Source organism: Sarcophilus harrisii, chromosome 2 (assembly GCF_902635505.1).
Source record: "Sarcophilus harrisii chromosome 2, mSarHar1.11, whole genome shotgun sequence".
NCBI lineage: Eukaryota > Metazoa > Chordata > Mammalia > Dasyuromorphia > Dasyuridae > Sarcophilus > Sarcophilus harrisii.
Window position 1 is genome coordinate 54,473,762 of NC_045427.1, and position 15,187 is coordinate 54,488,948.

The following is a 15,187-nucleotide window of genomic DNA, read 5'->3' on the forward strand; positions in this document are numbered from 1 at the left end:
TCAAGTCCTCTAGATTTCCTCCACAAATAGAACAAATTTGCACCTCAGGATGAACACAGACTAGGGAAAATAAAGAAGACTCAGGGCAGGGGTCCTCCTGGAACAGCTCGAGAAGATCCACCGATCCCAAGCTGGGGATTAACCAGCTTGAAGCGCAAACACCTCCAGGCTAGTTCCACAAAAACAGCAAATAGGGACCCTGGGGCTGGCTACAGGTGGCTGGAGCCTCAGCCCGAACTACAGGAACTTTCACCTCCCAGACAGCTTGGGGATGGGGGTCTGAGTGCGGCAAGACTGAGGGAACCTCGGCTGATCATCAATATGCCAGGCCTGGCTGTGCTGCAGGCAGGGACTGGCCCTGGATAGGAGGAACCAGCACACCCGTGAGTGCAGAAGCAGGGAGCAGAGACGCTGTGGGCTGGAACTCTTGGTTTGGGGTTCCTGGTCAGAGGGTACAGCTGAAGGGAAGGCAGAGGCACATCCTCCAACAACACTAATATTCTCATTAAAAATGAACAAACAAACAAAAAATGAACAGGCAAAGAAGAAAGAACAGAGAAAACTCATCAGAAGAAGACACTGAAGAAAAAAACTTTTTCTGCCTCAAAGAGTAATGCTAAATGGCTATCTGCCCAGAAAGAATTTATAGAAGAACTCAGAAAAGACTAAAAATCAAGTGAGAGAGACTGAAGAAACATTAAAAAAAATTAATTAAAACCATCCAAGATAAACAAGAAGATTATGAAAAAAAAATTAACCAACTAGGAAAGAAAATAATTCTTTAAAATTAGAATTGGGCAAGGAGAAGCCAGTGACACTTTAAGAGACTAAGAAATAACAAAAATATAAAATAATGAAAAAATACAACAAATGTGAAATATAAAAAAACAACAGATCTGAAGAACAGATCAACCAGAGAAAATGTAAGAATGATTGGACTAGAATGTGTAGAATGTGTGTGTTGTGTATATGAATATACGGGTGGTAGGGGGTGTGTGGGTATGGGGGTGTGTAGGTATGGGTGTGTGTGTGTGTGTGTGTGTGTGTGTGTATAACATATATCTGTGCTTAAATCCTGCTTGGAGGGGATGAAAGGGGAAAAAGGAATAAAGTAAATGAAGTAAGCAGCAGAGAACAAAAGAACCCACAAGGAAACAAAGATGGACATTCATGAATTTAATTTCTTTTACTATTTATTATGTATCCTTTCTTGAACTGGTAATTATATATTTTGAATCCTCCCTTAAGTTTTATTTTGCTGAGCACTTGATAATATTCTCTTTTGTTTTGTTTCCTTTTTTTGTTTTTTCAATAAAATAAAATAAAAAAGAATAATTATACTACCTGAAAGTTATGACCAAAAAAAGAATGTTGACACATAAAGCAAGAAATAATCCAAAAAATTGTCCTGGAGTGATAGAACAGGAGGGAAAAGTAGAAAAATAAAAAATCCACTGATCACCACACCTCAAAGAGAATCTATGTGGAAAACACATAGGAATATTATTGCCAAAACACACAAACAAACAAAACAATTCAAATATGCTGAAGCTACAATCAGATTTATACAGGATTTGTAAACAACCACAAAAAAAGATCAGAGATTCTGGAATAATATATACTAGCAATCAAAAGAACGAGGCTCATGGCCCAAAAGATCATATCTAACAAATTATACATAATATTGAACAAAAAAAGAATAGTTCAACAAATTTGCAGATTTTCAGGACTTTAGTTTCAACCAAACCCAAACTTAACAAAAAATTTAACATACAAGAACCAATGTCAAAGATTAATTTCAAGGAACTCAACACAAATTGTTTATGTTTTTCATATAGAAATATATACCATATTTTTAAGACTGACATCAGTAACAGCTCAAAGATTGAAAGATTGGGGCACAGTTAAGTATGATCTGATGCTAAAAAACAATATTGTCTAAGACTAAAAGTAAAAATTGCAATTATGTTATACAAATGAGGTGCAGAGGAAGAACTGGTATAGAAGAAGCAGGACTCGTAGTTCTGAAAACCTACTCACTAGAGAATGAATTAGATGCGTATTTACATATGGGTAAATGTGTATGTATATGTATGTGTATGTGTATGTATGTATAAATATATCTATGCTTAACTGTAACCTGCTTGAGAGAGATGTGAGGGATGAAAGGGGCAAAAAAAGAGTAAAGTAAAAAGTATACACACACACACACACACACACACACAACAACCTACAAGAAAGCAAAGAAAAGATGGACATTCCTGAATAGAATTTCTACTATTATATATACTTCCTTGAAATGTAAATTCATTGTTATATAATTTGAATTCTCCCTGATGTTCTTCTGGGCACATGACAATGTTTTGTTTGTTTTCTTTTCCTTTTTTTTCTATTCTGTTTTTTTATTTTGTATTTAATCCAATAAATAAATTTAAAGGGGGGGGGGGAGGCACTACATGGTACAGTGAACAGTACATCAATCCTGAAGTCAGGAGGAACTGAGTTCAAATCTGACCTTTGATAATACCAACCAGTGCAAGCTGTTTGACCCTGGACAAGTCACTTAACTCCAAATGCCTTGAAAGAATAAATAAATTTCCCCTAAATTTAATCTGATTCTGACATCACTATAGTAGTAAGTTTTGCTCTCATGGGAGTTTGACAACTGTGCTTTCAATCACTTCTCTTTTATAATTCATTATTTGTAATATGTTATAGCTTGTTCCCATCCACTATGCTTTTCTCATTTACCCTTTGGACAATTCTTCATTTCTTTGGAGATTGTAATGTTCCAAGTGTCATATTCATATGAAGAATACTTCAAGTATTCAATATTAAAGTCTCCATTATTAAAATATATGCCCTTGTTTCAGGAAGAAGGTTGAACTTATTAAAAGAACTGCAATTTCCCAACAACAATCTAGAACATTCTCTTTCTGTTCAATTTTGGGCCAAATTCACTGTTCATCTGCATTGTCTCTATGTATGGAAAAATCACACACACACACACACACACACACACAAACATCTATGTATTTATATGAATACACGAACTCTCTCATCTACCTATCTCATTTAGGTACTAGTCAACATTTCCTAGCTTGAAATCCTTATGGTGTTATCTACAAATAGATACGTCTGTAGGATCTCATTTGTGGATCTAATCCTTGAGAATGGCAACGAGCTTTGACAAGCACACGTCGTTCTGACTTATGCCTCACTTGCTATTAAATAAGATTAATGATATTCAAAGAATTCTCATAAAGGAATATTACAAAACTTTGATATATGCATGGGAGATATCTTGCTGCAAGAGTGTCTTTACAGTAGTATTTATTGAATCAATTAGTTTTTAACAAGTCAACATACATTAATTTGAATGAAATCTTGTATTCTCTACATTGTGTAATATCAATTGTGTGATGGTAAAAAATATGATTTACTGTATAACATCACTTGAGAAAACCTACTTGTTGCCTTCTGACTTGGTATATAAGCTATTGATGCTCTCTTTGTTACTTTTGGGAGGAATAAAATCCAAGATCTTTTCATTCTTTTTGGTATCCCCTCTCCTTCATACACCTTGAGAATCAATCACTCAAAAGTGTGTCATATCCAAAAGTACTTCTTCTATGTCTGGCCTAGTTCAGATGCTTTTCCCTTTGTTGAGAAACATATCTAAAACATGATGTTAAGTAAGAGTCCAGAGACAATGACTCCATTGTTGCATTGTAAAAGATTTTGGTATAAAAATCTTTGTAGATCTTTAATTTTTGTGTGTTGCCCTTCTGGTTTCATTCTTAAGCATCCTCAACATGACTTCAACTGGTCAAGTCTCTCACCTATGTTCCTTTAGACTTGTTTCTCATTCTAATGCTTCTTGTCTGTTCTAAGGCAGCACGGAACAGCATAGAGAGCACTAGCACTGAGCAGTCCCACTGAGTGAAAAGACCTACCCTCTGTAATTAAACCTCCACAGAAACCATGGGAGACACCTCCTTACTGTCTCCACAGGATATACTCTCATCTGTCTGTGAAAGTGAGGATCTAGAGAACCTTTAAGATCCTGTCTCCTCAGAAATATCCTGTGTCTAGTCTTCACAGGAAAGTGAGGTTAATTTACACCACTGGGAAAACCAGCATCTAAAACACAATTCTAATGTGTCATGCACAGAGCTAAATGAATAAAACATTAGCGCTTCAAAGACAATGGTTTCCTAACAAGGGCAGGAAAAATGCAATCTGTTTTTCAGATAAGACTCCTGCAGCACATTAGGTAGAACATCAGTAGAGAATACAAAAGTAACAATAACACATGTTCCTACAGCACTTTAAGGTTTATGAAAATGCTTTCCTCCAAACTATCCTGTAAAGTAGGTAGCACAATTATTTATTATCTCCATTACAGAGAGATTGAAGGTAATGTTCTAGGAGATTAAGAATAAGCTAGGGGACAGAATATTTTACCCTAATTCTTAGGTCTTGTCCTGGGATGAACCTTTGAGTTCCCCTTCCAATGACTTGTAGGAGGACAGCCTGGTGCAGGTGAATGAATCCCAGATCTGAAATCAGAACCCAGCGTGCAGTCCTGGCTGGGCTGCTTACTGCTCTGTGACTGAGCCAGTCGTAACCTCTGCAAGCCCCAAACTTCCACTCAAATGGGCACGATTCTAGTTGTACTAATCACTTGGGAGGCTCTTGGGAGGCAAGCTTTGTAAACAGACTATAGGATTATGTGCTCTTGTCATTTACAAATGAGCCATCACAGTTTAAACAGCCATTCTCAGCATGTGGACTTTGTAGAATGTCAGAATTTGGGGGTTGCAGAGATTCCGTGGGCATGTCATCCAATCCACACATGAAAAAGAATCCTCACAAGGCGACAGTCTAAGGGGCCGGTCAGCCTTGGGGGCAGATCTCTGGGGAGAGGAGCCTCGTTGCCTCTGGGGACAGCCTCACTGTAAGGCAGTTTTCCCCTGATGTCATGCCTAAATTCTTCCCTTGACAACCTTCCTAATTCTGTCCTCTGGGGCCCAAATAGGACAAATCTGATCCCTCTTTCACATGACAGCCTTTCAAATACTTGGAGGACAGATCCTATCTACCTCTCTTCAAACAGTTTTCTCTTATAGTTCCTTTGGTGATGAATTTAAGGTCCTTCAATTCTCATAATTTTTCTCCTCTGGATATTCTATGGTTTATCGATGTCCTTATTAAAATGTGGCACCAGAATAGTGCACGATATTCCAGGTGGGCTTTATCCATGACATAGAACAAGTAGGATTATCAACTACCTGGATAATTCTTGGACACAATGCCTCTTTTAAATCAAGCTGGGATAGTATTTTTTTTTTTTAGTCACCCTATAATGCTACGAACTAGATCTTAAGAAAATTTATTGCCTAACCAGAGACTCTCCACCCTTGTATTTCTGTGAAAATTTTCAACTTATCTTGCAAATGCCATGCAACAGAAGCAGATAATTTTTTTTAAACAGATGTAATATGCCAAGCCTTGAATCCTGTTCTTTTCCCTCTCCAGATCACTCCAATTCTTGACTTTTTCAGAATTCATGACGTGGTCATGACTTTATTTCCCTTCCTCAATCATTTCTTAGAATTGATATTATGCTTTGATACTATAACCACATGCCCTATTTCTTGGTTTGTGGGGGAGTTACCACCTCAGCAAGCTGGCACAAAGTGCAATTGTCCTTCCTTCTTTGCCTTTTAAAGCCTTCCACATCTGTGGGTTAGAATGAGAGAATTGCTAGAGATTTAGAAATGGTTGAATGACTGGATGCAAAGTCAAACTTCTGGTTTGATGTTAATGGGAATGGTAGTCTCTGATGGGGAGCCCCAGGAGATCTATCACTGACACTATGCTTTTCATGAGCTGTATCGCTGACTTCAATGAAGTCATAGATAGCACACTTGTCAAGGCAGATGAAGAGAAATCTGGAAAAATAGCTAACATCCTGGATAAATTAAGATCATAAGATACATAAAAAGGTTATAATGGTCTAAACAATTATAGGGAAAGTTCTACACATTGATTCAAAAAAGTTCTTATACCAAATTGTAAAGGGGGTTACCTCAAACCAACTGAATCAGTTTTCTCAGGAATTCAAATAAGGATAAACTAATATTATATATCAATTTTACGTGAGAAAACATAAGTTGGGATTCAAATATTCCTACCAATAAGCTCACAGAATGTTAAATCATTTAATCAAAACCCCTTACAATACACAGCTGTACAAAACCCCTGAAGCCTGTGATAGGGCAGCTTCCACCCTGTAACAGAGCCCTACTTTATTTTATTTTTTTAGAGTCTTTTCTTTTTTTACATTTTTAATCTTATTATTATAGCTTTTTATTTACAAGATATATGCATGGGTAATTTTTCAGCACTGACCCCTGCAAAACCTTTTGTTCCAATTTTTCCCCTCCTTCTCCCATCCCCTCCTCCAGATGGCAGGTTGACCAATACATGTTAAATATGTTAAAGTATAAGTTAAATACAACATAGGTATATATGTCCATATAGTTATTTTGCTAAACAAAAAGAATCGGACTTTGAAATAGTATACAAATCAAAAATGCAGGTGGACAAAAATAGAGGTATTTGGAGTTCATTGTGGTGGTTCATAGTCATCTCCCAGAGTTCTTTTGCTGGGTGCAGCTGGTTCAATTCATTACTGCAGAGCCCTATTTTAACAAAGAGTTTAAAGCTGAATAATAGGCTGAGAAAATGAACCGAAAACAAAAAAAATTTCTGGCCATTGAAAGTTACTAGGGTGACAAGGAGGAAGATCAAAACACACTCAGAAGATGGTAATAAAATCAAAGCTCCTACATCCAAATTCCTTAAGAATTGGGTTCAGGTCATGGAAGAGCTCACAAAGACTGAAAATCAAGTCAGAGAGAGAAAAAAAAATTAGGGAAAGAACAGAGAGATTCAGAAGGAAATACAAAAAACTAACGAGGAGAAGGCTTTAAAAAGCAACATTGGCCAATTGGGAAAGGAGGTACAAAAACACATTGAGAAAAGTAATTCCTTAAAAAATTGAGTGGAGCAAATGAAAGCTAATGACTTTATGAGAAAGATAGTATAAAACAAAACCAAAAAAAAAAAATAGGAAAAAAAAGTGAAATATTCTCATTGGAAAAACGATCTGGAAAATAAATCCAGAAGAGAGAACTTTAAAATTATTGGTCTACCTGAAAGTCGTGATCAAAAAATTAGCCTGGACATCATTTTTCAAGAAATTATGAAGGAGGTGGTGCAGTGGACAGAGCACCAGCTCTGAAGTCAGGAGGACCTGGGTTCAAATTTGGCCTCACACACTTAATACTTTCTGTGTGACCCTGGGCAAGTCACTTAACCCCAATTGCCCCAGCCAAAAAACAAAACAAAACCAGACAAACAATTATAAAGGAAAACTGTCCTGATATTCTAAAACCAGAAGATAAAATAAAAATTGAAAGAATCCACTGATCACTTCCTAGAAAAGATCACAAAATGAAAACTTCTCAGGATTATTGTAGCCAAATTCCAGAACTCCCAGATCAAGGAGAAAATATTGCAAGCATCTGGAAAGAAACTATTTAAATATAGCAGAGCCACAGTTAGGATAACACAAGATTTAGTATAATGTCTGGACTGGCTCCCTGGAGGGCCTCAGGATCAGTCAGAGTCCTTGGTCTTTAGGAGGAGAAATGAAGGAGGCAGGCAAGCTGCCACTTGGCTTGTCAAAGATGGATCCTGGACTCTGGAGTCTGGAGCCTGAAGTCTTCCCGGCTGAGCGTGCTGAGGCAGAAAGCCTCTGACCCTCTCCCTCAGCCCTCCAATCCTTCTCTATGATTACCTCACCACCACACATTCAGCAGGTGACAATTGTGAGAAGAGCCATCACATCACCATATCATCTAAATATATGTTTATAGAATCATTATCTCACATTGAGTAGTATTCTGCTGTCTTAGATGCAAGTACACCTTTTCAGAGTTCCAGCTCTCTACAATTTAGCAATGTCTACATTAAAGGATCAGAGGGCTTAAAATATATTCTGAAGAGCAATGGAGCAAGTATTGCAACCAAGAATCATCTACCCAGGAAAACTGAGTATAATCCTTCAGAAGAAAGGTAATTATTCAATGAAACAGGATTTTCAAGCATTTGTCACAGATGAAAAGACCAGAGCTCAAGGGAAAGTCTGACTTTCAAACACAGGACTCTGGAGAAGCATAAGGAGGTAATCAGGAAAGTGATATCATAAGGGACTTGATCTGCTCAATTCCTACATGAGAAGATGATACTTATAACTCATTAGAATGTTCTCTATGACAGAAGGAGTTATATATAGAGAGTATGGGGTGTGAGCTGAATATGAAGGGATAATATTTTTTTTAGAAAATGGTGAAATAAAGGGTGAGAGAGGAATTTATTGAGAGAAAAGGGAAAGGGAGAAGTAGAATGGTGCAAATTATCTGCTATAAGAAGTAAGAAAAAGCTTTTACAGTGGAGGGGAAGAGATGGAGGAGAGGGTGAGTGAATAAATAAGTAAGTAAATCTTACTCTCATCAGACCTGGCTCAAAGAGGAAATAACATACATACTCAATCTATCGTATCCTACAGGAAAATAGAAGGAAAATGGGGAAGGTGATAAAAGCAAAAGCATATTGGGGGGAAGGGAATGGTCAGTAGTAAAAAAACATGTTTGAGGAGGGACAGAGTGATAGGAGAGAAAGAATAAATGGGGGGAAATACAATTAGCAATAGTAATTGTAAAAAACATTTTTTCAAAGCAAGTTTCTCTAATGGAATATTATTGTTCTCTGGGAAATGATGAGCAAAATGCTCTCAGGGGAAAAAAAAAACCTGGAACAAAGTGAAATATACTGTATACAAAGTAATAGCAATGTTCTGGGAGAACTAGTGTAAATGACTGTTATGTTCAGTCATACAATCATCCACACCTATTCTGAAGGACTTATGATGAATAATCCTATCCATACCCAGAGTGGAAACTGATTTGAGTCTGAATATAGTTTGAAGCATTCTCTATTATTCTTTCTATTTTTAACTTCATTTTTCTTAAGGATTTCTATTTTTATTAGAGTGGGAGATCTATGTTTACTTTCACAACTTAACTATTATGGAAATTTTTTTTTACATAATTTCACATGTTTCTTAATTGTGGGTGAGGATAAGGGAGAGAACTGAGAACTCAAAAATCTTCAAAATATGTAAAAAATTGTTTTGAATGTAACTGGGGAAAATATTAAATAAATTGAAATATAAAAATTAAAAAATTGGGATAAGAAATGAGAGTTATGCAAGAATATTATAAAAAGATTCAATAGCTTGGTAAAAGAGGCACCAAACAAAACAAAAACAAAAACAAAAACCTGAAGAAAACAACACCTTAAAAAACAGAACTGGCCAAATAGTAAAAAAAATTACAAAAATCTACTGAAGAGAAAAATTCCTTAAAAAGTAGAAAACTGGCCAAATGAAAAGAGTACAAAAGCTCATTGTAGATAATAATTCCAAAAATTAAAATTGGTCAAGTAGAAGCTCATGACTCTATGTAATTCCAAGAGACAATAAAACAAAACCAAAAGAGTGAAAAAATAGATGAAAATGTGAAACATATGATTGGAAAAACAAATGACCTGAAAAATAATCTAGGAGAGAAATGTTTTAAGAATTATTGAACTTCCTAAAAGCCAAGATCAAGAAAAAGAACCTAAGGGGGTAGTTGGGTGGCACTATGGATAGAACACCAGCCCTGGAGTAAGGAGGAGCAGAGTTCAAATAAGGCCTCAGAAATGTAATACTAGCAGTGTGACCCTAGGCAAGTCACTTAAGCCTAATTGTCTTGCAAAAACAAAACCCCCCAAAAAAGAACAATCAAAAACATGAAAAAAGAGCAAATTTCAAGAAATTACCAAGAAAAATTACTCCCATATCTTAGATCTAGAAGATAAAATAGGAATTGAAAAAATAAGACATTTAACAAATTGAAGGACTTTCAAGGGATCCTGATGAAAAGACCAGAGCTGAGTCGGAAATTTGACTTTCAAATACAAGACTCAAAAGAAGCATAAAAGGGAAATGAGAGAGAAATCAAGGGAATCAAGAAGGTTGAAATGTTTATATTCCTACATGAAATAATTCTAAGTTTTAAGAACATCATTATTAGGGCATTTAGAATAGATACTCATAGGCAGAGGCACAGATATGAACTGATTATGACGGAAAGATATCAAAAAATTAACAGGTGAGAAAAAGAAGCATTGGGAGAAGGGAGAAGGAGAGGAAGCCTAGGGAAAAATTGTCTTATATAAAAGAGGTGTGCAAAGAACAACTTTTATAGTGGTGGGGAGGTGGTGGGAAACACTTGGACCTTACTCTTATTGGAATCCATTCAAAAAGGGAATAACACAAACTTAATTTGGATATAAAATATATTATCTTATTCCCATGGGGAAGAAGCAGGAGAACAGGAAAGGAGAAAGGAGGAGGGGCTGAGAGAAGGTAGGACAGATAAGGGAGATAATGATCAGAAGTAAGACAGACTTAAGAAGTGGGAAATAGTAAAAAGAGAGAGAAGGATAAACGGGAAAAAATAGGATGGAGATAAAAACAGTTAATTGATCAGGAGGAGGATGATTTCAGAGAGGCCTGGAGAGACTTACATGAACTAATGATAAGTGAAATAAGCAGAAAAAGGAGATCATTATACATGGCAACAACAAGATAATATGATGATCAATTCTGATGAATGAGGCTCTTTCCAACAATGAGATGATTCAGGCCAGTTCCTGTTATGGGCCAGAACTCTGTACTTGAAACAAGGATTCTTACAAGGTGCTAACTCAGTGGAATCGATAAGACAATGGTTAGGTGAGTTATAGCTCTCTAGGTTCAGTACATGTATTTAGTACTTAATATAGTTCTACAAGATTCACACCTATGATGATGTAATTAGAATAGAGCATATAAGCTGGGACAAACTCAGCCAGGGTCAGACTCAGAGAAGATAGAAAACTGGAGGTGGGAGTTCAAGCTCTCAGAGCCAAGGAGAGAGAGTCACTCCATCTCACAGCACCATGGTGGCTGGCCTGACCTCCTGCACTTCCCACACTGAGACCAAGGCCGCTCTGAAGGACCTCCAGAACGTTGGCCCAGGCTCCAGGCAAGGAGGCAATAAAGAATTTGGACTTTTAACACTTGGCTATTCTCCCGGTGATTACTTTACTGAAAGGAAGGCTGGTCTAGAGACCTCCAGAAAACCAACAAGGACACTACAAGTTCCAATGATCTTGTGATGAAGAGAACCATCTATTCCCAGAGAGAGGACTGTGGGAACTGAGTGTGGATAATAACACAGCATTTTCACTCTCTTTGATGTTGTTCACTTGCATTTTGTTTTTTTACTCATTTACTTTCCTTTTTGATTTGATTTTTCTTGTACAGCAAGAGCATTTTATAAATATGTTTACACATATTGGATTTAACATTTATTTTAACATGTATAACATATATTGGATTGCTTGACATCCAGGGGAGGGGGTGTGGAGAAGGACGGGAAAATAAGAAACACAAGGCTATGTAAGGATCAACGTTGAAAAATTATCCATGCATAAGTTTTGAAAATAAAAAGTTAAAAAAAAACACCACAGTTAATAATCATAACTGTAAATAGGAAGAACTCACCCATAAAATGAAGTGAGTAGCAGAATGGATTAAAAACCAGAATCTTTTGAATATGCTGTTTATACAAAACACACTTGAAACAGAGACATACAAAGTTAAAATAAAGGCTTGAAGCGGTAAAAACAGGGGTGGCAATCACAATCTCAGACAGAGTGAAAACAATAGCAGACATAATTAAAAGAAATTTGTAGGGAAACTCTTATTTTGCTAAAAGGTACCATAGGCAATGAAGTAATATAAAAATGAAATATATATGCACCAAATGGCGTAGCATCCATATTCTTAAAAGAAAAAATTAAATGAACTACAGGAGAAAATAGACAGTAGAACTATATTGGGGGAGGATCTGAACTTTCTCCTCTTAAAACCAGATAAATTTAACCATAAAATCAACCAGAAACAAGTTAAATGAATAGAATTTTTTAAAAAGAAAAGATGCATTTTGGAAAAAAGTCAATAGGAATAGAAAGGAGCATTTCACCTTCACAAAAACTGAATTAAGGCATAAAAACCTCACAACCAAATTCAGAAAAGCAAAAATATTAAATGCATCTTTTTCAGACCATAATGAAATAAAAATATATTCAGTTAAGGGCCATGGATACATAGATTAAAAATTGGAAACTAAATCTAATCCTAAAAAATGAGTACGTCATAGAACAAATCATAGAAACAAGAAAAAAACTTACAGAAAATGTAAAATACTAGGTAGTCTACCTGCCAAGACAAACCCAGGAATTACACGAACACAATTAAAAATTACAAATAAAGACTGATCTAAACAGAGAAAAATCAATAGCTCATGGATAGGCCAAACCAATATAATAAAAGTAATAATTCTACCTAATTTAATTTATATATCCAATCAAATTACCAAAAAGTTATTTTACATCGCTAGAAAAATTTAAAAAACAGAATTCATCTGGGAGAGCAAAAGATCAAGATTATCACAGAATTAATGAAAAATGTGAAGGAAGTTAGTTTAAGCAATAACAGATCTCAAACTATTATAAACTAGTAATCATCAAAACAATCGTACTGACTAAGAAAGTAGTAGATCAGTAGAAAAGATTAGATATATAATACATAGTAGTTAATGGCTATAATCATCTTATGTTTAATAAAAGATTTAAGATTCTAGGACAGGAACTCTGTTGAAAATTGGCGGGGAAACTGGAAAGCATTTTGGCAGAAACTCGGCATAAACCAACATCATAGAAACTAGGTACAAACCAACATCTCACTATACCAGGATCAGGTCAAAACGGGTATATGATTTAGATATAAAAGGTGATATCACGGTATATGATTTAGACATAAAAGGTGGTATCATAAGAAGGGGAGCAAGAAATACGTTACCTGTCAGATTTATGGATAAGAGAAGAATTTATGACCAAAGAAAAGAGAGAGCAAGCATTACGGGACATAAAATAGATAATTCTGATTACATAAAATAATTACATAATAATAAAAATCACATAAAAGTTTTTTGTGTGAACAAAACCAATGCAGCCAAATTAGAAGAGAAACAGGAAACTAGGGGAAACTTTTTTTTTTTTAATGGCAAATTGCTCTGATGAAGATGAATATTTGAGTGAAATGGGTCAGTTTTATAAGAATGCAATTCATTCCCCAAATGATAGTCAAAGGCTATGAACAGGTGGTTTTCAGAGAAGGAAATTCACATGAAAAAATGCTCTAAATCACTAATGATTAAAAAAATGTAAAAACTTGGCAGATATTACCTTATATATTTAACGATTAATATAAAAGGAAAATGGCAAATAATGGAGCATGTGTGGGAAAACTGGTACCTCAATACACTATTGGTAGAGTTGTCAATTGATCGGTTTAGCACCATGACCAAATGGCAATAAAATTATGCATATCCTCTGACTCAGTAATATCACTGCTAGGTCTGTATTTCAAAATAAGAAAAAGGAAAATAACTTGTTTCTACAAAAATATTTATAAGTAGTTCTTTTTGCAGTGCAAAGAACTGGAAATTGAAGGGATGCCCAACAACTGAAGAATGGCTGAACAAGTTGTGGTGGACGGTTATGATGGAATACCACTGAGTTATAAGAAATAACGAGGAGAACGCTTTAAAAACCACCAGGGAAGACTCATAGACTGACACAAAACTAGTCAAATGCAGCCACAACACTATCATATAACTAACTGTGAAAGACTCGGCTATTCTCAGCAATATAACGATTGACTCATGATAAAGATCACAAAGAGTCCAACGTGACTGAACAATCACCTATATTTGCTAGAGAAACTAAGCTTTGGATTTGGCCCCCAAGAGTGGACTGGATCGATGCGAGCCCAGAGTCTGGGGGAGGGTGCGTGTGAAGGGGATGTTTGTGGATGGAGATTAAGATTTAAATCAAATGAGAGCAGCTCCTCTCACACATACAAATTGTTGTTTGGCCTCTGAGACCCTTAATAAGCTAGTCCCTCCCACCTTTCTAATCTTCTTAGAATTACTCCCCAACACATCTTCAATCCAAGATATTGCATCTATTGACTGTTGGCGACTTCTCTGATTTGTCCCTTGTTCCTAGAATATTTCCCCTCCTCAAGTGCACCCACAGACTCTCGGGGCTCCCTTTAAGCCCCATCAAAAGTTCGCCTCTTACAAGAAGCCTTTCTCAACATCTTTTCATCCTAACGGCCGCCCTGAGGATTACTTCCTGTTCATCCTGCGTGTAACTGTCTGTGCAAGTGCGTTGCACACTGTCTCCCCGTCAGACTGAGCGGCTGGAAGCATTTTGGGTTGTTGCCTCTTTCGGGAACAACAATACGGGTTTTAAATAGCCGATGTTTTTTTTTTTGGGGGGGGGGCCGCCGTTGCACGCTTTAAACCCCCAACGTGCTGGGCCCGAGAGGCCCCGTCCCGGCACCGCCCGCTGGGGGGCTCACCTGCGCCGCTTATCAGCAGCCCCTCTCCGTTCCTGCAGTCCCCCGGCGCGCTCCCAGGCTCCGCCCCATCTTCCTGGCCCGGCGATCCCGATTCAGGATGCATGTTTAGATCTGCCAGCACATTCGGGCGCCGTGGTCAAGCCTCCTCCCCTCCCCCCTTTAACGAGCACACGCCAAAGTCTGGGCGAGTCCTCCCCCGGGAGACCCCCGTCCGTCAGAGGACAGTGTTAGAAGGCCCCGCCCACCCGCGCCCCTCCGTGCTACAGGCAGGGAGGCCGAGGCAAAGGGGAGAGAGCCACCGGCTCGAGACACCACAGCTCAAGTGTGGAGCAGGACCGGGGCGCTTCTCCCCTTCCCGGACGCCTCCCCTGGGGGGCCCGCTCCAGAGCCCTGCCCGCCCCCTCTCCCGGCGCGCTGCCGACTGAGCAGCCCTCCCCGGGCCAACCCTTTCCCTTGGGCCTCCGCCGGCAGCAGTGGCCGCGCCGCAGCTGCGCCCTAACGCTTCCCCCGTCGCCTAGACAACCGCCGCGG

At 37.6% G+C, this 15,187-nt stretch overlaps 1 protein-coding gene across 1 annotated transcript in view; it reads right to left on the reverse strand.

Moving 5' to 3' along the window:
• The window catches only part of DNAAF1 (dynein axonemal assembly factor 1), a 37,256-nt gene extending 22,073 nt beyond the window's left edge, over positions 1-15,183 (reverse strand). The window contains exons 1-2 of the mRNA XM_031950211.1: positions 15,103-15,183; positions 14,657-14,767 (exon numbers count right to left, since the gene is read on the reverse strand). Of these exons, the coding sequence (XP_031806071.1) occupies positions 14,657-14,759 (103 nt within the window). The 5' untranslated portion in view covers positions 14,760-14,767; positions 15,103-15,183. The remainder of the gene's footprint in view (positions 1-14,656; positions 14,768-15,102) is intronic.
• Between the last annotated feature and the right edge of the window lie 4 nt (positions 15,184-15,187).